This window comes from Oncorhynchus nerka, linkage group LG1 (assembly GCF_034236695.1).
Source record: "Oncorhynchus nerka isolate Pitt River linkage group LG1, Oner_Uvic_2.0, whole genome shotgun sequence".
Lineage (NCBI taxonomy): Eukaryota > Metazoa > Chordata > Actinopteri > Salmoniformes > Salmonidae > Oncorhynchus > Oncorhynchus nerka.
In genome coordinates, this window is record NC_088396.1 from 18,343,797 (window position 1) to 18,368,569 (window position 24,773).

The window sequence follows — 24,773 nt, forward strand, 5'->3', positions numbered from 1 at the left end:
TTGAAGAATGGGCAAAAATCCCAGTGACTAGATGTGTCAAGCTTATAGAGACATACACCAAGAGACTTGCAGCTGTAATTGCTGCAAAAGGTGGCTCTACAAAGTATTGACTTTTGTGGGGTGAATAGTTATGCACGTAGGCATGTTGTGTAAATCAAATGATACAAACCCCCAAAAAGTATATTTTAATTCCAAGTTGTAAAAAAAAAAATAGGAAAAATGCCAAGGGGATGAGGCACTTTCGCAAGCCACTGTAGTTGCTCCCCGTGAGCGTATAATACAGACAAGGCCTCTTAGACTATGGAGGGTTTTACACAAATGCAAACTTTTCACAGGAGCTTGACAAATATCCAATATATAGAGACATGGGGGATACCCACTCACCTTTATACTTATCCAAAATATTTTTTAAACATACATACATCATTGAACCATCTTACAGACTTTTTGCACTTCTCCCGAAATAGCAGATAAAATTGCATTGCAATTGAGCCATTTGCTTTCTCAGCATAAACCCATGGATGGTTAATCTTTCTAATGAGATTGGTTTTTCATCAAATTAAATGAAAAACAATCGATGTCTTTTTTTAAAACAGCCACAATATTTCTAAATTGGATCAGGTCAGAAGCATGATATCATAAATCACCTCTATCATTCCATGAGCATAAGGCCATGTGTGCACGCATAGGCCTCAGGGCTCTCTGGCAGGAGGCATGGATGTTTGTCCCATCCATTGAAGATAGTTTATTAAATAAATACAGTAACCCTACAATAAGCCTAGTTATAACAAACATGTAGCCAGTCTTGTTTTTAATTGGCTTCAACATGGACATATTTGTCGACACACCTTGCATTGACATTTTTTAAATGCACTGCATGTTCGATTATTGGACATTGCCCAAATAATAAGATTAGCCTACCATCACCATCGCCTGTTAGTTTATCTTTCACGTGGCAGGCAAATAGCCAGGCTTCAAGCTGATCTCTATGATTTGACAGTTAGGTCCAACAGATGAAAGTGGAAAGTAGGGTGTGGAAAATAGCATAGCGCTGGTCAAAGTTGCCAAAGAGCGTGCGTTTGACACTAGTGTCGCCTTAACGCCAGCTGAAAATAGAGGCCCTAGTGTAAATATTTACCTCAAAGGTTTTATGGATGCTCCTACGCACTCAAGGCGTATACCAACTCCACTTTTACCCAGATCGGTTACTAAGGAATTCTAGGTCCTCGAAAAGCACCCTTTCAGACAAAACACTATAGAAATATGACATGACAGAAGATTGACCTGGGTCAAAATACTATTTGTTTTTATTTCAATTACATTGGGTGGGGTTTGCATTTTTGGCGCTGTTGGTTCTGGAGCTAAATCAACTGCATATTAGTAATTGAAAGAAAAATGTTTGCCCAAGGTTGGATTATGACACATACTGTGGGATAAACATTGGCACAGAATTATTTTTTATTCATCTTTTTTTTTATTTTTAAATGTAACCTTTATTTAACTAGGCAAGTCAGATATTTACATTGACGCCTACCTCGGCCAAATCCGATGCTGGGCCAATTGTGTGCCGCCCTATTGGACTCCCAATCACGGCCGGATGTGATACAGCCTGCCCCCCCATAGTAAGGATATTGGCCATTCAAGTGTGAAGTAGTGTATATAAAACAGTGCTAATGCAAACAGTCTATAAAAGGTGTTATCACAACCAAGCTTCCCCATTGCAGGTTGTATATAAATAATGCAGGTGCTTTTACACCTGCATTGTTTGCTGTTTGGGGTTTTAGGCTGGGTTTCTGTACAGCACTTTGAGATATCAGCTGATGTACGAAGGGCTATATAAATAAATTTGATTTGATAAATTTGATCCCTCTCTTAACGGTTTGAGTTGTTTTAGCTAGAAAAATGAAATAACACACACCCAACCAAATAGAATATAAGATGCAGCTCAAACTCACCATAGTCTCTACATACTTCAGGGGTATGTCGTTACCAGGTGCCTAAAAGAGTAATGGGAGAGAGAGAGAGAAAGGGAGAAAAGAAGGAGAGACAGCGAGAGCGAGAAAGAGAGAGAGAGAAGGTGAGACCACTGTAAATACAGTATACAAATCAAATCAAATCAAATCAAATTTATTTATATAGCCCTTCGTACATCAGCTGATATCTCAAAGTGCTGTACAGAAACACAGCCTAAAACCCCAAACAGCAAGCAATGCAGGTGTAGAAGCACGGTGGCTAGGAAAAACTCCCTAGAAAGAAACCTAGAAAGGAACCAGGCTATGAGGGGTGGCCAGTCCTCTTCTGGCTGTGCCGGGTGGAGATTATAACAGAACATGGCAAAGATGTTCAAATGTTCATAAATGACCAGCATGGTCAAATAATAATAATCACAGTAGTTGTTGAGGGTGTAGCAAGTCAGCACCTCAGGAGTATGTCAGTTGGCTTTTCGTAGCCGATCATTAAGAGTATCTCTACCACTCCTGCTGTCTCTAGAGAGTTGAATACAGCATGTCTGGGACAGGTAGCACGTCCGGTGAACAGGTCAGGATTCCATAGCCGCAGGCAGAACAGTTGAAACTGGAGCAGCAGCACGGCCAGGTGGACTGGGGACAGCAAGGAGTCCTCATGCCAGGTAGTAGGTAGGATGAGGAATGCGTTTGCTCCATTGTGTTATTATCATTGTGATACAAGCCAATAATCATGCACAATACGTTTGGCTTTTGGTTGCTCAGGTAAAAACAACAGATATATGCAAAATATACATTACCAGTCAAAAGTTTGGACACACCTACTCATTCCAGGGTTCTTTATTTGTTCTATTTTATACATTGTAGAATAATAGTGAAGACATCAGAACTATCAAATAACACATATAGAATCATGTAGTAATCAAAAAAGTGTTAAACAAATCAAACTATATTTTATATTTGAGATTCTTCAAAGTAGCCACCCTTTGCCTTGATGACAGCTTTGCACACTCTTGGCATTCTCTCAACCAGCTTCACGAGGAATGATTGTCTTGAAGGACTTCCCACATATGTGACCCGATTCAGGAAACTAGGCGTATGTCGCAAGTCACAACTTCAGAGGAGAGCTGTGAATGTAAACATATTTTTTTAACATAATGCGTTTTTTGGCAGAAATAACTTCTCGAATATGTGACTTTTCATGTGCCTTAATATCAAACTTGTATGCCATCTGTAAATACGAATACAATTGTTAAAAAAAAAATATATATATATCAAATGTTGCTACATAAGACCGAATCCAGGTGGTGAGTCACATATGCTGAGCACTTGTTGGCTACTTTTCCTTCACTCTGCGGCCCAACTCATCCCTAACCATCTCAATTGGGTTGAGGTCTGGTGATTCTGGAGGCCAGGTGTTACGAATCCCTTTTGGCCCGACAGTCTAGGGGGGATGGTAATGAGACCCGTAACATAACTCATGCAAATTATTATTGTGACAAAGTAAAAGTGTGCACGAAATAACCACGACAACAGAAATCTACCGTCAAACTCTAGGTTTATTTATAAACACACGGTAATGGGGGAAGCAGGAAAAGGGGCTGAGCTGGACCCAAGAAAAGAAACAATAAGTATTCAAAAACACCCCTAAGCTAGACTAGCCTACTTTAACAACAGCTAACTAACTAACCAAAAATACAGTGGGTGGTCCGCCCAGTCCTAACTAGTGTATTTAACAAAGTTCACCTACGGGTAGTGTATGCCCATGGGCGACTTGTCTTGGTTTCCCCCTTTTCCCACCAGCAACAAACAAACACCATAACCAAAAACAATACTCACAGGTGATGACAAAGTGCTATGGAGGTGCTTAAACAAAAGAGAGGTTACGACACAAAGCAAGAGTGAAACACAGAGACCTACAGACATGGCATTTACAGAGAGATTGAGCTAGAGATTGCTTTAGAGATTGCTAGAGATTGAGCTAGAGATTGAGCTAGAGATTGAGCTCCAGAGCAAACAAATGATGGGGTTTTTAAACCATGGGAAGGAACTGTGATAGGGTAGGAAATAGGAGGAGGTGTGTCTTCTGATTGATGATTGATTGTTGACTGATTGGGGAGTGATGATTTTCACCTGTGAGGGGAGAAGGAGAGAAAAGAAACACACACACAGGATACACACACACACAGGATAACTGTATCCGTAACACCAGGTCATCTGATGCAGCACCCCATCACCTTCCTTGGTCAAATAGCCCTTACAAAGCCTGAATGTGTGTTTTGGGTCATTGTCCTGTTGAAAAACAAATGATAGTCCCACTAAGTGCAAACCAGATGGAATGACATATCACTTCAGAATGCTGTGGTAGTCATGCTGGTTAAGTGTGCCTTGAATTTTAAATAAATCACTGACAGTGTCACCAGCAAAGTACCCCCACACCATCACACCTCCTCCTCCATGCTTCACGGTGGGAACCACCTCACAAAGACACTGCGGTTGGAACCAAAAATCGCACATTTGGACTCATCAGACCATAGGACAGATTTCCACAGGTTGAATTTCCATTGCTCGTGTTTCTTGGCCCAAGCAAGTCTCTTCTTATTATTGGTGTCCTTAAGTAGTGGTGTCTTTATTTGGGCTGCAATCTGAGGCTGGTAACTCTAATGAACTTATCCTCTGCAGTAGAGGTAACTCTGGGTCTTTCTTTCCTGTGGTGGTCCTCATGAGAACCAGTTTCATCATAGCTCTTAATGGTTTTTGCAACTGCACATGAAGAAACTTTAAAAGTTCTTGAATATTTTTCCATATTGACTGACCTTCATGTGTTAAAGTAATGATGGACTGTCGTTCTCTTTGCTCATTTGAGCTCTTCTTTGTCACAACCTAATCTGTTTCACCTGTCTTTGTGCTTGTCTCCACCCCTCCAGGTGTCACCCATTTTCCCCATTATCCCCAGTGTATTTATACCTGTGTTCTCTGTTTATCTGTTGCCAGCTCGTTTTGTTCGCCAAGCCTACCAGCGGTTTTCCCCTTGCCCCTGTCTGTTTCTAGTTTTCCCAGTTTTGACCACTCTGCCTGCCCTGACCCTGCCTGCCATTCTGTACCTTTTCATACCACACTGTTTTATTGACCTCTGCCTGCCCATGACCCTGAGACTGCCTGCCGGTCTGTACCTTTTGGACTTTTGACTTTACTGACCTCCGCCTGGCCTCGACCTGTCGTTTTGCCTGCCCCCTGTTCTAGTAATACACTTTTTAATACACTTTTGTTACTTCGACACTGTCTGCATCTGGATATTCCCTAAAACGTGATAATTCTTGCCATAATATGGACTTGGTCTTTTACAAAATAGGGCTATCTTCTATATACCACCCCTACCTTGTCACAACACAACTGATTGACTAAAACGCATTAAGAAGGAAAGAAATTCCACAAATGAACTTTTCACAAGGCACACCTGTTAAATGAAATGCATTCCAGGTGACTACCTCATGAAGCTGGTTGAGAGAATGCCAAGATTGTGCAAAGCTGTCATCAAGGCAAAGGATGGCGACTTTGAAGAATCTCCTATATAAAATATAGTTTGATTTGTTTAACACTTTTTTGGTTACTACATGATTCCATGTGTTATTTCATGGTGTTGATGTCTTCACTATTATTCTACAATGTAGGAAATAGTCAAAATCAAAAAATACCCTGGAGGTGTGTCCAAACTTTTGACTGGTACTGTACATACACATTCATCTATTGTGTTCATTCATAAAAGAACATAACAAAATACACATAAACACAAAGAAACTGAACAAATGAATGCAATATGCAGTGTACATTCAAACACACGGTGATCCAGTCACAGCTGTGTATGAGTAATTGCACTCTGCGTTGATCCAAATAAACGTTTAGTCTCTCTTCAGCTGAATTCCATATGATGGTGTATCACCGACCACACAATCTCAGGGGGTAGTGAGACACTTTGAGCTTTGTCCTGCTGTTACACACACACACGTACAAACATGTGCACACACACAGACACACACGCACAGACACACACATGTAAACACATGCATAAACGAACGAACGCGTGCATGCACGCACACACAGAAACGTACACATGCATGAACTAACCCACACACGTGCACACACATACAATGAGAGAGACTGTCTGTATTAGTTGCTACTACTACATTTGTGTTGTGTGTTGTATGTTTGCATTTGTGAATGTATGATTTTTTATGGTCTATTCAGTATCCAGTACAGAGCCAGCCATGCAAGTTTTATAGCCAAGCATACAGCATAGGTTGCCTATGACACGTTTCCTTTTGGGTTTGGAATGGGTCTTATTTAGTCTGAGAAGGGAAGTATCATGTTACAGATGGGGACTTATGACTAATGTTCCCTCAATTTTTTTTAGGCACTGAGCAAATTGCACATCTGCTGAGTGCAAAATTGAACATTGTGAAAGTTCTGTGCAACTTCCAGCGCACTTTATTGTGAACACTGGGGCTGTACCTGCTTTAAGTGACATTTTTAACAGTGGCCAAGTAGACTACTGTTGCTATTTGATCATAATGTAGGACTACCAGAGTGGCCTACCATAAAAAAAACTATGGAGAAAATGCCTCCCATAACATTTTAACATGGAAATAGCTGTTCTATCATTCAGCCTACAGTAGCAGCCAATGTGTGGTGTTCAATGTAGACCTACATTCCATGGGACTTTTGAAAAACATGCAGGGCTTGACAATCATCTGTTTATCCACTTGTCCTTCAGACAAGGAGGTGACTAAAAATGTTGTTGTGTTGTTTGATGCAAGAAACCACTTTACAAAATACAATGTATTATTATTCCCAAACCATTATTGCAGAGAATCAGACAAATAATGCTACCCTCTGCCTATTGGCTACTTAGCTTATTCAAGCCTGTCTCAAAATACAACACTGCCCCTTTAAGACAAAAAAAAGCTCTAAGTTTTGTGCTCTTATAGGAAGCAATCAATTCCCTATTGTTGACTACAAATGATCTATAGCTGGGCTAATAACTCACTAACTAGCAAAGGATATGAACAAAATGCACACACATGGCTACATGTAGCTCTTGCTTTGATCTCAAAACAAGCGCATCTACTCACGACCACAGCTGTAAACAGTCCATTTCAAAGTAAATGGCACAGATCCATTTATGAAAATTGTCTATTTTTCGCTAGACAAATGAGATGATCGTGCATTACAGGAAAAGGGGCTGTAGTTGAGCCCCCATTCACATCGACGGAGCTGTAATTGAGCAAGTCGAGAGTTTCAAGTTCCTTGGTGTCCAACAAACTATCATTGTCCAAACACACAAAGAAAGTTGTGAAGAGGACGCAACAATAAGGCGCTATAGAGGGTAGTGCGTACGGCCCAGTACATCACTGGGGCCACGCTTCCTGCCATCCAGGACCTCTATACCAGGCGGTGTCAAAGGAAGGACCAAAAAAGTGTTAAAGACTCCAGTCACCCAAGTCATAGACTGTTCTATCGGCTACCGCACGGCAAGCGGTACCAGAGCGCCAAGTCTAGGTCCGCAAGGCTCCTTAACAGCTTCTACCCCCAAGCCATAAGACTGCTGAACAATTAATTAAATGGCCACCTGGACTATTTACATTGATGACCCCCCCCCCCCCCCTGTTTTTACACTGCTGCTACTTGCTGTTTGTCATCTATGCATAGTCACTTTACCCCTACCTACATGTACAAATTACCTCAACTAACCTGTACCCCGCAAATTGACTCTGTACCGGTACCCCTGTAAAAAGCCTCACTATTGTTATTTAATTTTGTTACTTTTTAATTTTTTAATTTTACTTTAGTTTATTTAGTAAATATTTTCTTAACTCTATTTCTTGAACTGAATTGTTGGTTAAGGGCTTGTAATTAAGCATATCATGGTAAGGTCTCTGCACCTGTTGTATTCGGCACATGTGACAAATAAAATGTGATTTGATTTGATATAAGCCTACCGTAGCTCTGATTAGTTATGCCGCATCGGTCTGTGTAGAGTACGGGCTGAGTCGTGCGCAATAGAATTCTAGTCCGTTACCTTGTGCCTTCAACAAAATCTCTTGCATTGCTCGTTATGTTTCAGTATGTTGCATTGAAAGTGGCTAATATTGCATTGATTTGATCACAATTGCCACAGTAAATGGAAACACTCATCGTGTTAACTAACAGGGAAAACTCTAGAAAGTTGAATGACCCAAGCCAAGACGCAGCCCATATTTAAGGAGGAAAATGAAGCACTATCCAGAGCTGTGTGTGTGTGTGTTTGTTTGTGCATGCCTGCAGACCTTTATGCTATTTATCTCAGCCAGGTCACCAGCGATTACAAGTCAGTATTTGACGTCCATCCACGTCTGAGGACATTGGGAGTTGACATGGAAACTGACCACTAGGGTATTACCTTCGGATTTGCTACGGGGATTGTGGACAGGGATAGAAGATGGGTGTAAGCATCTGCCTCTGATTACCAAGGTTGCAAGTTTGAATCCAGTGATAAAATGTTGTTTTGAGATTTTTGTTTAAAGCCCAAACCTTAACCCTTATCTTTAAAAAAATCCCTTGACGTTTGCAACAACATCGAAATTTGACGGTTGAGAAACATGGATGAACGTATAATTTTGATGCGAGACTTTATCTTTGTTCCATTGGGACTCTGCAGTCAGTTATAATCGGAAATGCTTAATGTACCGTATGTACTGTACGTGAGCCATTATCTTGCGTGTGTACTTCTATGTGTGTACATACATACTGTACATTTCACAATTTCACAGGTAACAGAGTGAGTTTATCTTCTGTCTACAGTATTTCTCCCACTAAATTGACACACACACACACACGCACACACATACGCATGCACAAACACAACACTACTGCAGAACTTCATGAATCTGACACACACACTTACTATTACAACTCGGAATCCTATTTGGCCATAAATATGCATTTAGATTTTGCTAAAGCTCAGATGTAATCAGATAGCTATGATTCAATCATTGATGTTGGGGGCTTAAACCACTGGCATCCCGTGTTTAATTTAATGGCCTCACTGTGGGCCACATCCCCCTGATCTACTGACTGATGCACATCCTGGGTTAGATCCCTCTGAAACAAATGGACTGTGAGGATCTGTCTGTCTGTCTGAGGAGGAGGGATGCGGAGAGATGAGGAGGTGGTCAACCTTTTGGCTCCATTTGTCTTTGTTTTGTGGACGAGTTTGGGGGAGTATGGCTGTTGAGTGAGGTGGGAGGTTGTGTGTGGGGGGAAGGTTTGTGGGTATATGTGTGTATGTATCTGTGTGTGTGTGTGTGTGTGTGTGTGTGTGTGTGTACGTCTGCCGTATTGCTTATAGTACAATGCACAGATTCATACTGAGTCTGACTTTTCCAGCTGAGGGCATAATTGAAGTCTGTACAGATGAACAGAAAGTGTCTGCCAAAGCCCACAGCATCATGGGACGTGTACTGCAACACGTAGCTCCAAGGGCCGGTCATGAGCATTAGCTCTGTGGTTACACTGACGTCTTTCAGTCTCTCTAGTGTTCCTGGGCCCCTCAGTCTCTCAGAGCTTATCATATGACTACATGTGCAATACCCACTTCTCTGTCCTAGTTTTGTTGTTATGTTTTGTCATATGTTTTTTCCCCTCTTTACTTGGACTGGGACATAAGCTCAATGACTAGACAAATGCTGCTGAACAATAATTGAAGAACTCTAGTGAGGTATCACAGCATGGGAGATTAGGTCAAGATATGGGTCATCTGTGATTTCCATGTCAAGCCAAAGGGTATTGCTGTTGTTTCTGACCTCGTTCAGTTGGGCCTGTGACAGTCTGGACTGTTAGTTAGTTTACCCTTATCAAGAACTATACGGATGTCCTGTCACACAAGTAAGAGGACACTCCATGATTTACACCACACACACACAGACACACACACACACAGCCAGGAAGGGGTTAAATAAGAAAGGAAGCGAGTGGGGTTAATGAAGAGCAAGAAAAGAGTGGGGTTAATGAAGAGCAGGAAGAGAGTGGGTGAAGGCGGCATGTCAGCTGACAGGGGTCTAACCCTAGGGAGGGAAAGAACATGGGGGCATAGTGTTACAAAATCACAGCATGGAAGAGGAGAGAGGAGAGGTAGAGACCAAGAGGGGGAAGATGAAGAGATACAGAGGGAGAGGGAAGGAGGGAAGAGTGGTTTGGAGAGGGAAAGGGGGGCAAGGATGTGTGTGTGTGAGAAAGGGAGGGAGAGAGAGAGGAGGGAAGGAGGGAAAGAGGGAGAAAACAAACCCAGAGAGAAAGAGAGCAAACACTCTGTGGAGTCTGGTGGAGGCTATAGGCATGTGGTGCCCCGTTGGAACCTCTCGACCGAAATAGCGGAAACCTTTTTTCTTCTTTATTCCTCCACTGGAAGAGAAAGGGAGAGTTTTGTGGACGAGGGTGGAACAGGAGAGCGAAAGAAGGACAGAGGAAGAGAAGGCGAGAGAGAGACTTTCACTCTTCTCCAGAGATGAACCGGGGAGGGTCCCTGCGAAGACGTCTGTCCTCCCTACGGGGGGCTTGGCGATGGAGTACAGGCTACCTGTTTAGGACGGTAGGAAAGAAGGAATGGAGGGAAGGGAGGAGGGAGAGGAGGGAGAGGGTTGGGGTACCTGTGAAGGGGGCGAGGTAGGCTACACAAATTACCCGTTCTCTTGTCTTGTGTCTCTTTTTTGTTTTTTGTCTGAGTTTTCCCATCTTTCCTCCTGTTCTGCCCATGCTCGGGTATTTTGTTGTGAAACTTGTATTTTTATTTCCCTTTTTAGACCTACCAGCCCCCATCCTTTCCCTCTCTCCCCACCTCTTTCTTTCTGTTGGTTAATTTGTAAGGCCTGCTTGTAAAGCCAGGCTCCCAGATGGTTTTGATCAGGGTTCCATGGAGACCCCCCACTTGCTACCTCCCCAAACCCACCCTCCTAGTTGTTGCTCAAGGGGTTATAGGTGGGGGTGGGGGGTGATTGGAGTATGATGAAGTGAACATTGTCTGGACATTTGATTTAGAGTTGGTTGTTGTTCTGTGATGAGGAAATGTTGGAAATAGGTAGACTTTTATTTCACTTAGGCCTGTATGTATTGGAATGTCACCAGAACAGCCCCCCCCACCACCACCACACACACACACACTCATAAAACTGTACAGTCATTGTTTTTGACTAATTAGGAACCAATCACTTTCCCACAATTCAACCTCCCCAGTCTTACAGTGTCCCTCTTAGTTTTTAGTCATCAAGCTGTAGGCTAGACTGTTTGTTTTGGTCCGCCTTGTTGGTTACATCTGTCCTACCCATGATAGTCCTTTCATTCTCTTTCTCTCTCTTTCATTTGTTTCTGTCCTCCTCTAGCGACTCTCTCTCTCTCTCTCTCTCCACTTGAATAGCCGTCCTGCGTTCCGACATACTGGAGCATTTAGCTTGAGAGAGAGAGACACAGATGTTGGGGCTACACTTTGTGTCGCTACAATCGGCCTAGCCACATGTGTACGCGGGGGACTTGTTAAAGAAAAGGGCCTTGGGAATAAGGGATAGAAGTTGTCAAAACAAATTGTCTCTGCAGGGTACTAATGAGAGAGAGAGGGTTGGAGAGAAAGAGAGTGAGAGAAGATGAGAAGGGTTAGAGGTAGAGACAAAGAGAGATCTAAGAACTAGTGTGGTTAGCCAGACTAGGGCTGGGCAGTATACCGTATTTTATGATATACCGGTATTAATGCAGGGACCGGTTTAGGTTTTTTACTTTATCTTCTATAAGGGTATTTGAGTGTTTGGTTTGTTAAATGTGATACGCCGTGTGTAACGTCCATGTTTATAATTGACTTCGCTACTTGAGTCATCTCTCTCGGCTCTCTCTCTCTCCATGGCGCTTTCCACACAGACCTAGCCACGCCCCCTGTCACTCAAGGAGTGCATTTGTTGTTCCTAGACCACGAGACTCTTGCGTTCAGTCTCCATGGTCAATGCAGCACATGCAACAATGTTGATGACAATGATGCTGTTTTCACTTTGCTTCTTATTATAAATCCACTAGCGTTCTATAATGACACTATTAGTTTGTTTCTTACATCTGCAAACAGCTAGTTTATCCTTTCTTGGCAAGTTGGGTCTGAATCTTGTGCAATGCTAATTGTTAGCACTACTGCTAATAGCTAGCTAGCTAATAAATGTACTGAGTAAGCGCAAACATATTTAGCTATACAGCCTATTAATACCAGTGATGGTGTAGACTTAAATCATCATGTTGTTTGTATAACAGTATCTTCTAAATCAAAGAGGAGTACACAGAGCAAGAATATGTTAGTTACATGAAGTAGCTAAGAGAGAGAAAACATTCAATGTAGCCAAAGATTATAGGGTCCCCTAGGAAATACTTCTCAACACTTTAGTTCCTACCCTGTCACATTAACTCATCCATTGCCATGTCAAACAACACTGTATTCAAAGTGCTCACTATTATATTCTTAACTATAGAATTATAATAGTCATTCTATTTCCATGATTCCAACACCCAAGTGTTTTGCTCTAAATCGCCAGGGGGGTTGAAGTTAAAACAATCAGAATGGAGAAATATCCATTAAAATCACTTAGAGTATATGTGTTGCCACCCTAGGGTTACGGACTATCATAAAGAATATGTATTCAAAAACATAAAATAGTGTCAAATACAGTAATACCATCATTTTTTTTTTCAAATACAGTGATATGACATTCTGGCCATATCGCCAAACCCTCAGCCAGACTGAAGAAATGGATGATGATAGATAACATCAGGTCTTCACCTGAGCTCATGTGACCCTGCCTCCCCCTTCCCAAGAGGAGAGTATAAGTCTCTCTGATCTTTGACCTCTATGGGAGTGGATGGGAGGGCAGCCATAGAAATGCCGTTATAGTTATACCTGTAATGTGTATAGTACTGTAACACTTAAATGGTCTGGGAAACTGGCCCAAAGAGAGTAAAAACAAAGACAGTAAAAAGTAAAAACAGAGACTACTTACTGTACAATGCAGTCCTCTCTTATATTGTGTGTTGGGGAGAAATGAGAGTGTTTCGCATGATAATGATGATTCTTAGTCTATGATTGTTGTGCTCTTAGTTGTAGTATTCTTCATCTACTTACTATACATTGTTTGTGTGTATTCCTCACTTTTATTGTGTGTGTGTGTGTGTGAAAAACAATAATTTCAAATCCATTTCGGGAAATAATCATTTGTTGTAAATTATAATAACTGCCCCTGTTTCTGCCCCAAAACATGTGTTCACACACCAAAATAATTTGTGCGAAAGAAATGCTTTTGGTGATTTATGAGTTCAAGGGTATTTTGGGTGCTTGGTCTTTCTCGCTGTCAACCAGCTTAACTGTATGTTGGGTTTGATATCTAACTCTTAAGTCTCCTTATTAAGAATTTTCGCTGTAATGACTCATGGCTTCTATGTCTGCTTTTGTTTCAGGGTTCAACAAAGTCCACAAAGAGTATGGAGTCTCGACGCAGATCATCAAGGTAAGACCCTTTTATCACATGGTGTTCTGCAAGGTTCTCCTCTCTCTTCTCCTGTCCTCTCCTCTCCCTCCCTCCGAGCCAACCCCAACAAGGAAACCAAGTCCCGACACAGGGACTTCGAAACGGTTTAAATCCTGTCTTTCACCAATATGAAGAACCATGAAAAGGGGGATGCAATGAAAATATGATAGTAGACTCACTCTTCAGGGATCTTTCCGTGCAGGTCGTTTTACGGCTCACTCCTTCCTTCTCATTGAATCGCTCCCACGCACAGTATAGATGTCGGATCTTAATTTGATCGCTCTTTTGATTTTGAGAATTTTCCTGATGAATCAGGAAGTTCAAGTGAGCCTTGTGATTGGCAAAAAATGTACAGTTCTCTTTCTCTCCATTCGGGAGCATTCGAGTCATCGGGATCAGGGCTCTCTATCTTAAAAGAATGTTCTCTCTTGCCCTCAATAGACCTAGGTCCTATTACTGCAACATTCAAATGAACAAAAATGCATCTGAAATTCAGCCATACACATCAACAACCGTAGTTTTATATAGCTTAACAACACAGATAGTTATTGGTTTCCACTAGGCTACGACATACAAGTGTCTAGTGTATCCTAAGGTTACGAATTAACTGTCAAAATTCAGTTCAATTGTGGCCTGGGGTGGTTTAGCAATTAGGGCCACTGCCTTCAGCGCGCACATATACTGTAGGCCTAGCGTGTTTGTGTGGGTTCAATTCTGGCCCGAGTACTTCTGGCACAAATAATGCAGTCTCCAAATTGACTCGATGTAGTTAGACATTTTAAATATGGACAGGCAAGGGTAATTTCTTATTTTTCTTGATAAGAAATTAGCATACCAGACACTTTTAGATAACATAAATAGTAAACAAATAAAATAACAGTGTGCCAATATTAGTTTTCATTCATACAGTGTCACAATAGATTGCCGTGGTAAACAAGGAAATACTTAATTGCTATTGTACAGAATGCATGTAAAATAGACAAATTCGCCCTTTGATCAAAAAGGACTACATTGTTCCATTGATAATACCAACAAGAGGACGAACGTATCTTGAAAGACTTTGGTTTTGAGCAGGACTAAGGCAGAGAGGAAGAGGCAAAGCGAGATGGGTCATTCTTGCCAAATAAGCCCAAACCGTTTCTATGGTCTTGATATGCAGACCTAAGCTTGTCGCCTGCCTTCCTGCCTTTGGGATGGTTCATATTGTTAGGGCGGAGACATGGGCATCTCGTCATTGTATACTGATGTCTTACTAAGGTAACACTGACATCACCTTTTAGGGAGTGGTAGAGGTGACCAATAATGGTTGCAATTGAGATCAGCTGTGCGGGTGAATCCAGTGCATATTGATGGTTTAACGAGACATCAATTGGTTATAATCAAGTGCCATCGATGGTTGTAATTGGCCCATTGTTAATTCATTATATTCCTATAGGTAACATTTTGTAGGCTATCCGTTAGCCTATCAATAGTCACATAATGAAAGGTGTGAAACACAATAATCTACTGTTTGTGTTTCCCTGACTAAATTGATGAGCTGATTTTGGGCCATCAGTTGATTGACAGATATATACCTAATGTAGAACGATATCATTTCAAGTACAGTGCATTTGTAAAGTATTCCTTCCCCAAGATTGAACTCTTTAGCCTGAATGTCAAGCGTCACGTCTGGCGGAAGCCTTGCACCATCCCTACAGTGAAGCATGGTGGTGGCAGCATCATGCTGGAGGAGAGGTTTTTCAGTGGCAGGGACTGGGAGAGTATTCGGGATCGAGGGAAAGATCCTTGATGAAGTACAGAGAGATCCTTGATGAAAACCTGCTCCATAGTGCTCAGGACAGAGATTTTATGGGAAGCTAAAAACAGGAGATTCAACTTTTTCTGTCAGATTCTAACTAGCCATTTGATATTCGCTTGTCCTCAAAACACAATTTCAACAGCAGACTGATATCTTTGAAATTCTTATCTTACTCCAGAAATATATATCACAAAGGAAGAAGGTAGTTAAAGTGTGACTTACCTCTGATCGAGTCTGGCTAAGAACCCAAGAAAAATAAATCTGAGGACAAAAATTAAGACAAAAATATGTGCCTCACTTTAAGAGCCATGGCGGAGATAAAACTGTGTTTGACGGACAATGTTGAGAGCCAATGGAAATGAAGAGTTTTGATGACAAGATATTTTGACTACATTCCATTGGTCAAGGGGTTGTGAAACGTTCATACAGTACAGACGTAAAGGGAAACCAATAATATCGATTAATGAAAAGAAATATATATCACAACATTTGGTTAGGAGTATTTAATCCGACAGCAACAATATAATAATATAAATCTAAGTAACTAAAGTGACATATTTGGTAAGTTGTAACGGAGTAAAAAGTAAGTTACTTCCATCAGAAATTACTTCAGAAAGAGTGCAAGTACAGTGCACAGAGAGTAACTACAAAAGTACTACTTCCTCAAAAATATTTAAGAATATTAGTAGACTGGATTTGAACCTATGCCCATGCCCACTCTGGCATATGTGCGCAGTTGTTAGCAGCTGTATCCTACTGGACAAACAGGCACTGAGATAACCATGAATTTATTTGGCCTCTTGCTTGCCTTGAACATATAATAAAACAATTGATGTAAAAAAAAATATATATATATATTCCCTTATGAAAAATACATCTACCCCCTACAAATATTGTCAATGTATTATAATCCACATACGAATTCACACGAGACACGCTGTAGCCTGCACGTAGCCTACATAGGCTACTTGAACTGACACCCGGTGGATCTGCAGTCTAAATGATTGTATAGTCTACAAGCACTGCCTCCAGCTGCCCGCTGGCTATCGATTCTAAATATGAAATAAACATTCAAATCCTCCTGCGACGAAATGGGTCATATTAAGAGCCGACATCTGTAGGATAGCAGGTCATGTCCCATGTTTTACTGACAGGGCCTATACGTTTTTCACATTAACCCCATCAAGGATGTCGACCAAGGCTTGCGTCCATTTTATTAGACCCTATTGGTCTGTCTCTGTAGCAGCTATCAATGTGCAGAGCTTATTTTGGATACAGGACTCTTTTGTTTCCTTGCCAAGAAAAGCATTAACATCATAGGGTGAAGCAGCAATGTAATATAGCACTGCTGTGTACTTTTTTGAGATTTCCGAGACCATTTGTTAGACATTTTTACGGAGCTCCAAATATGAGGCAGTGCATTGTGAGAGAGGCATGCAGCAAACAGAAGTTGATATTATCCATTTGTGTCAAGGGAACAACCCCTAGCTAACCAGCAAGCCCTGGAAATAGCCTAGCCAAGCTGTTGTGCAGATATATAGCTAGCCCACTCTTTTATATGTAAGATTCTTCCTGGCATAACATGTGTTGTCAGTTTTGTGCCTTACTAGCATATACTACAGGACAAAGATACAGCAGAGGTGATGTTTTTAATAATGATGCAGCCGTATAAAACATTGAGAAACAAAATCAACCAATCATGTGCTCCCTCTGGCTCGCCACATTGCCGTCAAAGCAACATACACACACACAATTATTATCACACATATTCACTCGCATTCACCCTCATCACACACTATGTAGGATGTCTATCATGAATGTGTTCTCTGCAATAGCAGAGCTATTTTCTCCACCGGCTATGTTTGTTCAAATGCGTTAAATGCGATCAGTGCAGCTGCGTAATTGAGCGCAGCGAGATATGCACTGGACTGATAAAGTGAAGGCTGTCGGTCTGGTCTGTAGCTAAGGCAGCGCTGATGAGAAGCAGATTGGAGCCCAGTGCATGCTGGTGTACCTGGAGGAGACCCAAACCGCAACTCTATAAGCTGTATACCCTCAAGGAGAGTAGGAGAGAGAGAATTGCGAGACTATGGGGGAGGGGGACTGAAATATAGTAAGATAAGAGAGTGTATAAAGCACATAATAAGAGTAGGGAGAGTGAGAGAGGACGAATCATACAGTATATTTGTTTAGCAGAGAACCTTTTTGATATATTGCTTTGTCTAGTATTTCTTTTGACTAATAAGGTGGTTTCTCATAGTGCCAGATGTACAACATGTTTGCACTGTTAAACCAGTGTATTTCCCGGTAGCAGACACATGAGCAATATCCTCCAAATCGGCATTCCAGAGTTGAGACGTGGGAAATATTTCTAGTAGACGCTCAATCGCTCTCTCTGAGCCATATGCTCTGCCAGTCAGTTTCAGGCTTGCTCCCCGATTGCAGTCCGGACACATCACATTGGGAAAAAGGCATGTGGCCGCTCTGCCCCAACTCATTCTTCGCGAGTGAGCAAAATGTTTTGTTTGGTTTGCTGAGGCTCACACTCACGGAATGCGGAATAGTTTCATATCAGGCTTTGTTTATCCCTCGAATCAATCTCTTTCCACTGTTTTCGTCCGAGCGGTTCCCAAGCGAAACATACAGGTTTAATGTACTGCGTTTTGTGCGTGTGTGTGTTTAACGGACTGCATTTTGTGCGTGTGTGTTTTAATGTACTGCATTTTGTGCGTGTGTGTGTTTAATGTACTGGACAGCTGTTGGAGTTTGGAGGCTACCCTGACCCCACAGTGATTTAGTGATGTCATGTCCTTAAGAAATGGGATTTAACAAAGACTCTGGCTGGTATTCAGTCAGTTGCAGATAGTGGGTTTTATGGATGGCCCTTTGCATAGCAGACAGTCTCTTTCTCTCTGTCTTTATCTTGATCTTCTCTGTTCTCTCTCTCTCCCTGTATTACATTCTAAATACACGTATTGGCATTGAAGGAACAATCTAATTTTGCCAAACCAATGCAATACACACAGAAAAGTAGCTCTATAAGTCAACTATTTTCAACTTGTCATTGAAATTGACTTGACATTGACATTACCCTGCCTCCCTTACTGTCATTTAATTTGCAAAGCGTTATTGCCATGGAAAGTGTAAAACATACAGTTTGTCTCTCTCCCCTCCCCTCTCCCTACCCCAGGAGTGTGAGTCTGCTGCAGGCCCTGGAGGAGAGCTATGAGGTGGACCTGGTCTACATCACCGAGCGGATCATCTCCGTCTCCTTCCCCAGCTGCGTGGAGGAGACCAGCTACGCCTCAAACCTCCGCGAGGTGGCCTCCATGCTGCGCTCCAAACACCAAGACAACTACCTAGTAAGGGCCGCCCCACTGATCAAGGATCAGCTCGTTTTACCAATACATAGGCTGAAAGGGGATCAGTCCCCTCTGGCAAAGTGTTTGTTTCGCAGTAGAGGAAATGGAAGAGAAAATATTGAAACGTTGAAACTTTTTCAGCTCTTCAACCTCAGCGAGAAACGGTATGACATCAACCAGCTCAACCCAAAGGTGTTGGACTTTGGCTGGCCAGACCACCACGCTCCTGCCCTGGATAAGATTTGCAGTATCTGTAAGGCCATGGACACCTGGCTGAGCGCAGACAGTCACAATGTGGTGGTGATACACAACAAGGTGAGACAGTGATACTGTACTCTATCTAAAGCCCTCACAAGCATATTGAGAAACATTGCAGCTATCATACATACGTATCAGGGCTTTGTACTGTTTATGCTGCTCTGAGACAGTAGATGGCGTTCTCAGGCAAGTGTCTCCTTCCCAATATATACAGTTGAAGTGGGAAGTTTACATACACTTAGGTTGGAGTCATTAAAACTTGTTTTTCAACAACTCCACAAATTTCTTGTTAACAAACTATAGTTTTGGCAAGTCGGTTAGGACATCTACTTTGTGCATGACACAAGTAATTATTCCAACAATTGTTTACAGACAGATTATTTCACTTATAATTCACTGTATCACAATTCCAGTGGGTCAGAAGTGTACATACACTAAGTTGACTGTGCCTTTAAAAAGCTTGGATAATTACAGAAAATTAAGTCATGGCTTTAGAAGCTTCTGATAGGCTAATTGACATCATTTGAGTCAATTGGAGGTGTACCTGTGGATGTATTTCAAGGCATACCTTCAAACTCAGTGCCTCTTTGCTAGACATCATGGGAAAATCAAAAGAAATCAGCCAAGACCTTAGAAAAAAATGGTAGACCTCCACAAGTCTGGTTCATCCTTGGTAGCAATTTCCAAATGCCTGAAGGTACCACGTTCATCGTTACAAACAACAGTACGCAAGTATAAACACCATGGGACCACGCAGCCATTATACCACTCAGGAAGGAGACGCGTTCTGTCTCCTAGAGATGAACGTACTTTGGTGCAAAAAGTGCAAATCAATCCCAGAAAAACAGCAAAGGACCTTGTGAAGATGCTGGAGGAAACAGGTACAAAAGTATCTATATCCACAGTAGAACAAGTCCTATATCGATATAACCTGAAAGGCCGCTCAGCAAGGGAGAAACCACTGCTCCAAAACCGCCATAAAAAAAGACAGAATACGGTTTGCAACTGCACATGGGGACAAAGTTTGTACTTTTTGGAGAATTGTCCTCTGGTCTGATGAAACAAAAATAGAACTGTTTGGCCAGAATGACCCTTGTTATGTTTGGAGGAAAATGGGAGAGTCCTTGCAAGCCGAATAACACCATCCCATCCGTGAAGCACGGGGGTGGCAGCATCATGTTGTGGGGGTGCTTTGTTGAGGGAGGGACTGGTGCACTTCATAAAATAGATGGCATCATGAGGCAGGGATATTATGTGGATATATTGAGGCAACATCTCAAGACATCAATCAGGAAGTTAAATAAAGCTTGGTAGCAAATGGGTCTTCCAAATGGACAATGACCGCAAGCATACATAAAGTCAATGTATTGGAGTGGCCATCACAAAGCCCTGACCTCATTCCTATTGAAAAGTTTTGGGCTGAACTGAAAAAGTGCGTGGGAACAGAGGCCTACAAACTTACACCACCAGTTACACCAGCTCTTTCAGGAGGAATGGGCCAACATTCCCCAAACTTATTGTGGGAAGCTACCTGAAACGTTTCACCCAAGTTAAACAATTTAAGGTAATTGAGTGTAACTTTAACCCACTGGGAATGTGATGAAAGAAATAACTTCAACTTCAACAGTATCTTCTGAATGACCAATAAATCAAAGCAATACTTCCTGATTGCTAATCCTTATTTGATGTTCTTTCTGCAGGGGAACCGAGGGCGAACAGGAGTGGTGGTGGCAGCATACATGCATTACAGCAACATATCAGCCAGGTGAACACATAGCCCATGAGACTTAATGGCACAATACACAAGAGAGATGGGGGGGAGTAGAGAGAGAGAGACAGGGTGCGAGAGAAAGGATGCGGGAGAAGGTGCGAGAGAGAGAGAGGGTGCGGGTGCGGGAGAAGGTGCGAGAGAGAGAGGGTGTGAGAGAGCGTCAAAGAGAGAGTTAGTGTGCTAGAGAGAGAGGGTGCGGGAGAAGGTGCGAGAGAGAGGGTGCGAGAGAGAGGGTCAAATAGAGAGTTAGTGTGCTAGAGAGAGAGGGTGCGGGAGAGGGTGTGAGAGAGGTTGCGAGAGAGAGGGTGCGAGAGAAAGCGAGAGAGAGGGTGTGAGAGAGAGAGGGTGCGAGAGAGAGAAATGGTGTGAGAGGGTGACAGACAGAGAGAGAGGGTGCGAGAAGAGAGAGAGGTTGCGAGAGAGAATGATGAAAGAAAGAGGCCAGAGAGTGCAAGAGAGAAGGGTGAGAGAAAGAGGTGAGAGAGAGAGAGGGTGCGAGAGAGAGGGTGCAAGAGAGAGAGAGAGAGAGAGGGTCTGAGAGAGAGAGAGAGAGAGAGGGATCGAGAAAGAGAGAGGGTGCAAGAGAGAGAGGGTGCGAGATAGCGAGAGGGTTCGAAAGAGAGAGAGGGTGTCAGAGAGAGGGTGCGAGAGAGAGAGGGTGTGTGAGAGGGTGCGAGAGAGGGAGAAAGTGCGAGGGGAAAGGAGGGTGTGAGAGACAGTGTGTGGGAGAGAGAGGGTGAGGGTGCGAGAGAGAGAGGGTGAGGGAGAATGTGCGAGATAGAGAGGGTGCGAGAGAGGGTTCGAGAGAGAGAGGTACGAGAGATCGAGAGGTTAAGAGAGAGAGATTATGAGAGAGAGAGGTTACGAGAGAGAGAGGGTGCGGTGGGAGGGAGAGAGGGTCAGAGAGAGGGTGCCGGAGAAGGTTCGAGAGTGAGAGAGGGTGCGAGAGAGAGAGGGTTCAAGAGAGAGAGAAGGTGCGAGAGAGAGAAAGAGGGTGAAAGAGAGGGTGCGAGATGGAGAGAGAGAGAGACGGTGCGAGAAATAAAGAGAGAGAGAGGGTGCGAGAGAGGGTGCGAGAGAGATAGAGGTTGCGAGACAGAGGGTGTGAGAAAGAGAGAGGGAGAGAGAGAGGGTGCAAGAGAGAGAGAGGGTGCGAGAGGTTGAAAGAAAGAGAGAGCGAGGGTGTGAGAGAGAGAAAGGGTGTGAGAAGGTGACAGAAAGAGAGAGAGAGAGAAGGCTGAGAGAAAGAGGCGAGAGAGAGAGTGCGATAGAGAAGGGTGAGAGAAAGAGGTTAGAGAGGGGGTGCGAGAAAGAGGCGGGAGAGAAGGGTGAGTGGGGGTACAGAGAGCGAGAGAGAGAGAGGGTGCCGAGAAAGAGAGAGGGTGCGAGAGAAAGAGGTAGCGAGAGAGAGAAGGCTGAGAGAAAGAGGCGAGAGAGAGAAGGGTGAGAGAGGGGGTGCGAGAAAGAGGCGAGAGAGAAGGGTGAGAGGGGGTAGAGAGAGAGTCAAGTAGAGCAGAGTAGGGCGGTCAACAAATCAACAGATGATGAAGAGTCACAAGATTCATGTTATCCGCCGATCATCACATTCCCCCTCCCCACCCAACATGTTCCAACTGTGCACCAGTGTTCAGGACTTCTTCCACAAAGCAGGCCCTAATTCCATCAATGGCATACAGTACAAAGAAACACAACACTGAGTACACTTAAAGGTCCAATGTTCTCAGAGTACCAGCTTTTTTCCCTCAATTGGTTGTATTGGATTGGTTGTATTTGGGTCACATTCTCTTTTTTTTAACACGATCAAAATAGAGTCCTTTGAAGAGGTGTGAAGATATGACTGAGCGGTAGGCAGGGTAGGTACGGATGCTAACCAGATGTTTGTCTCTGTTTGCTTAGTGCTGATCAGGCCCTGGACAGGTTTGCCATGAAGAGGTTCTATGAAGACAAAGTACTTCCTGTGGGTCAGCCATCTCAGAAGAGGTCAGTTTCCCTCCACTTCCTGTCCGACCCCTCTACTACCTCTTTGACCCAAATACCATTTCCTGTTTAATTTTCTCTATGAGTTACGCCCCGATCTTAGTGGGTTTAAGTTCACCTTGTTGTCTCAACCACTCTCCTACTCTTTCTTTCAGTTTGTTGTCTTTTTTAGAGGGGCAACGGAGGCCTCCTCTTTTTTGCATCCTAATTTGTCGAGATCCATCTGTAGACTGAAAGTCATAAGTGAATGAGTATGATGTAAGCGTCTGCTGTTTTCTTTGCAAAGGTCATACCTAGAGATAGAATCTCCATTTATCTACTTGACATGTTTACATGCACACACTGTCCAGTGTACACCAATGGCATGCTGATTCCTCTGTTAACAAAACATTGAAATCCTGAATTCTCTCTCTCGCTCTCTGTCTCGCTCTCTGTCTGTCTCTCTCTCTCTCTTTCTCTCTCAGGTATGTACAGTACTTCAGTGGTCTTCTTTCAGGACATATCAAGATCAACAACAAACCCCTGTTCCTTCACCATGTCATCATGCACGGCATCCCCAACTTTGAGTCCAAAGGAGGTGAAAGTTGACACACACACACACACACACACACACACACACACACACACACACACCTGCTTGTTTTTACTCAATGTTCTGTGATGGCTTTTCAGGATGCCGCCCTTTCCTCAAGATCTACCAAGCCATGCAGCCAGTCTACACATCTGGGATCTAGTAAGTACACACACACACACCTTCAGTCTCTGTTTTCTCACTCACACAACACTGGCCAGATGCCTGGGTCTGCAGGGTTACAATGGCTCAATGATAATAATATCACACACACACACATTCACCCCCGCAGGTAAATCCATTGTAAGCTTGCCACACGTTATTATGTTTAGCTAGCCTCTCTAGTTCCCCAGCCCGTCTCTAATTTCCCGGGCCCAGTCTCTAGTTCCCCAGTCTCTAGTTCCCCAGTCTCTAGTTCCCCAGTCTCTAGTTCCCCAGTCTCTAGTTCCCCAGTCTCTAGTTCCCCAGTCTCTAGTTCCCCAGTCTCTAGTGCCCCAGTCTCTAGTGCCCCAGTCTCTAGTGCCCCAGTCTCTAGTTTCCCAGCCCCAGTCTCTAGTGCCACAGTCTCTAGTTCCCCAGCCCCAGTCTCTAGTTTCCCAGCCCCAGTCTCTAGTTCCCCAGTCTCTAGTTCGCCAGTCTCTAGTTCCCCAGTCTCTAGTTCCCCAGTCTCTAGTGCCCCAGTCTCTAGTTTCCCAGCCCCAGTCTCTAGTGCCACATTCTCTAGTTCCCCAGCCCCAGTCTCTAGTGCCCCAGTCTCTAGTGCCCCAGTCTCTAGTTCCCCAGCCCCAGTCTCTAGTGCCCCATTCTCTAGGCCCCCAGCCCCTGTCTCTAGTTCCCCAGCCCCTGTCTCTAGTTTCCCAGTCCCAGTCTCTAGTGCCCCATCCTCTAGTTTCCCAGCCCGTCTCTACTTTCCCAGCCCCCGTCTCTACTTTCCCAGCCCCCCCTCTAGTTTCCCAGCCCCCGTCTCTAGTTTCCCAGCCCCCGTCTCTAGTTTCCCAGCCACCGTCTCTAGTTTCCCAGCCCCAGTCTCTAGTGCCCCATTCTCTAGTTTCCCAGCCCCAGTCTCTAGTTCCCCAGCCCCAGTCTCTAGTTCCCCAGCCTCTAGTCTCCCAGCCCCAGTCTCTAGTTCCCCAGCCCCAGTCTCTAGTTCCCCAGTCTCTAGTTCCCCAGCCCCAGTCTCTAGTTCCCCAGTCTCTAGTTCCCCAGCCCCCGTCTCTAGTTCACTAGCCCCTGTCTCTAGTTTCCCAGCCCCAGTCTCTAGTGCCACAGCCCACTAAGTTCCAGCCTGGTGTTATGATCAGTAGTAGTGTTATTAGTAACTGGAGGAGCCAGTGAAATAAGCAGACTTGGATGTGTGTGGACACCCCAGGGCCTTGCTGAAGGACCCCTACAGAGACCCAGGCAGGAAATGATGAATTATACAGCTTTGTGCAGATGTTTGAGCATACAGGAGGGCATACCCACAGATGGCAGGACAAATGAGGGCACTCCAT

General features: G+C 43.5%; 1 protein-coding gene across 8 annotated transcripts in view; it reads left to right on the forward strand.

Moving 5' to 3' along the window:
* tns1b (tensin 1b) overlaps positions 1-24,773 on the forward strand; it is a 298,140-nt gene that overhangs the window by 198,736 nt on the left and 74,631 nt on the right. For 7 of the 8 annotated variants that reach the window (XM_065011831.1, XM_065011762.1, XM_065011799.1 and 4 more), the window contains 7 exons: positions 13,473-13,522; positions 18,532-18,703; positions 18,845-19,018; positions 20,662-20,726; positions 22,629-22,712; positions 23,174-23,286; positions 23,382-23,442. In XM_065011831.1, the coding sequence (XP_064867903.1) occupies positions 13,473-13,522; positions 18,532-18,703; positions 18,845-19,018; positions 20,662-20,726; positions 22,629-22,712; positions 23,174-23,286; positions 23,382-23,442 (719 nt within the window). Of the gene's footprint in view, positions 1-10,306; positions 10,588-13,472; positions 13,523-18,531; positions 18,704-18,844; positions 19,019-20,661; positions 20,727-22,628; positions 22,713-23,173; positions 23,287-23,381; positions 23,443-24,773 lie in introns of those variants that run through there. The other variant, XM_029634762.2, reaches the window with a different exon arrangement.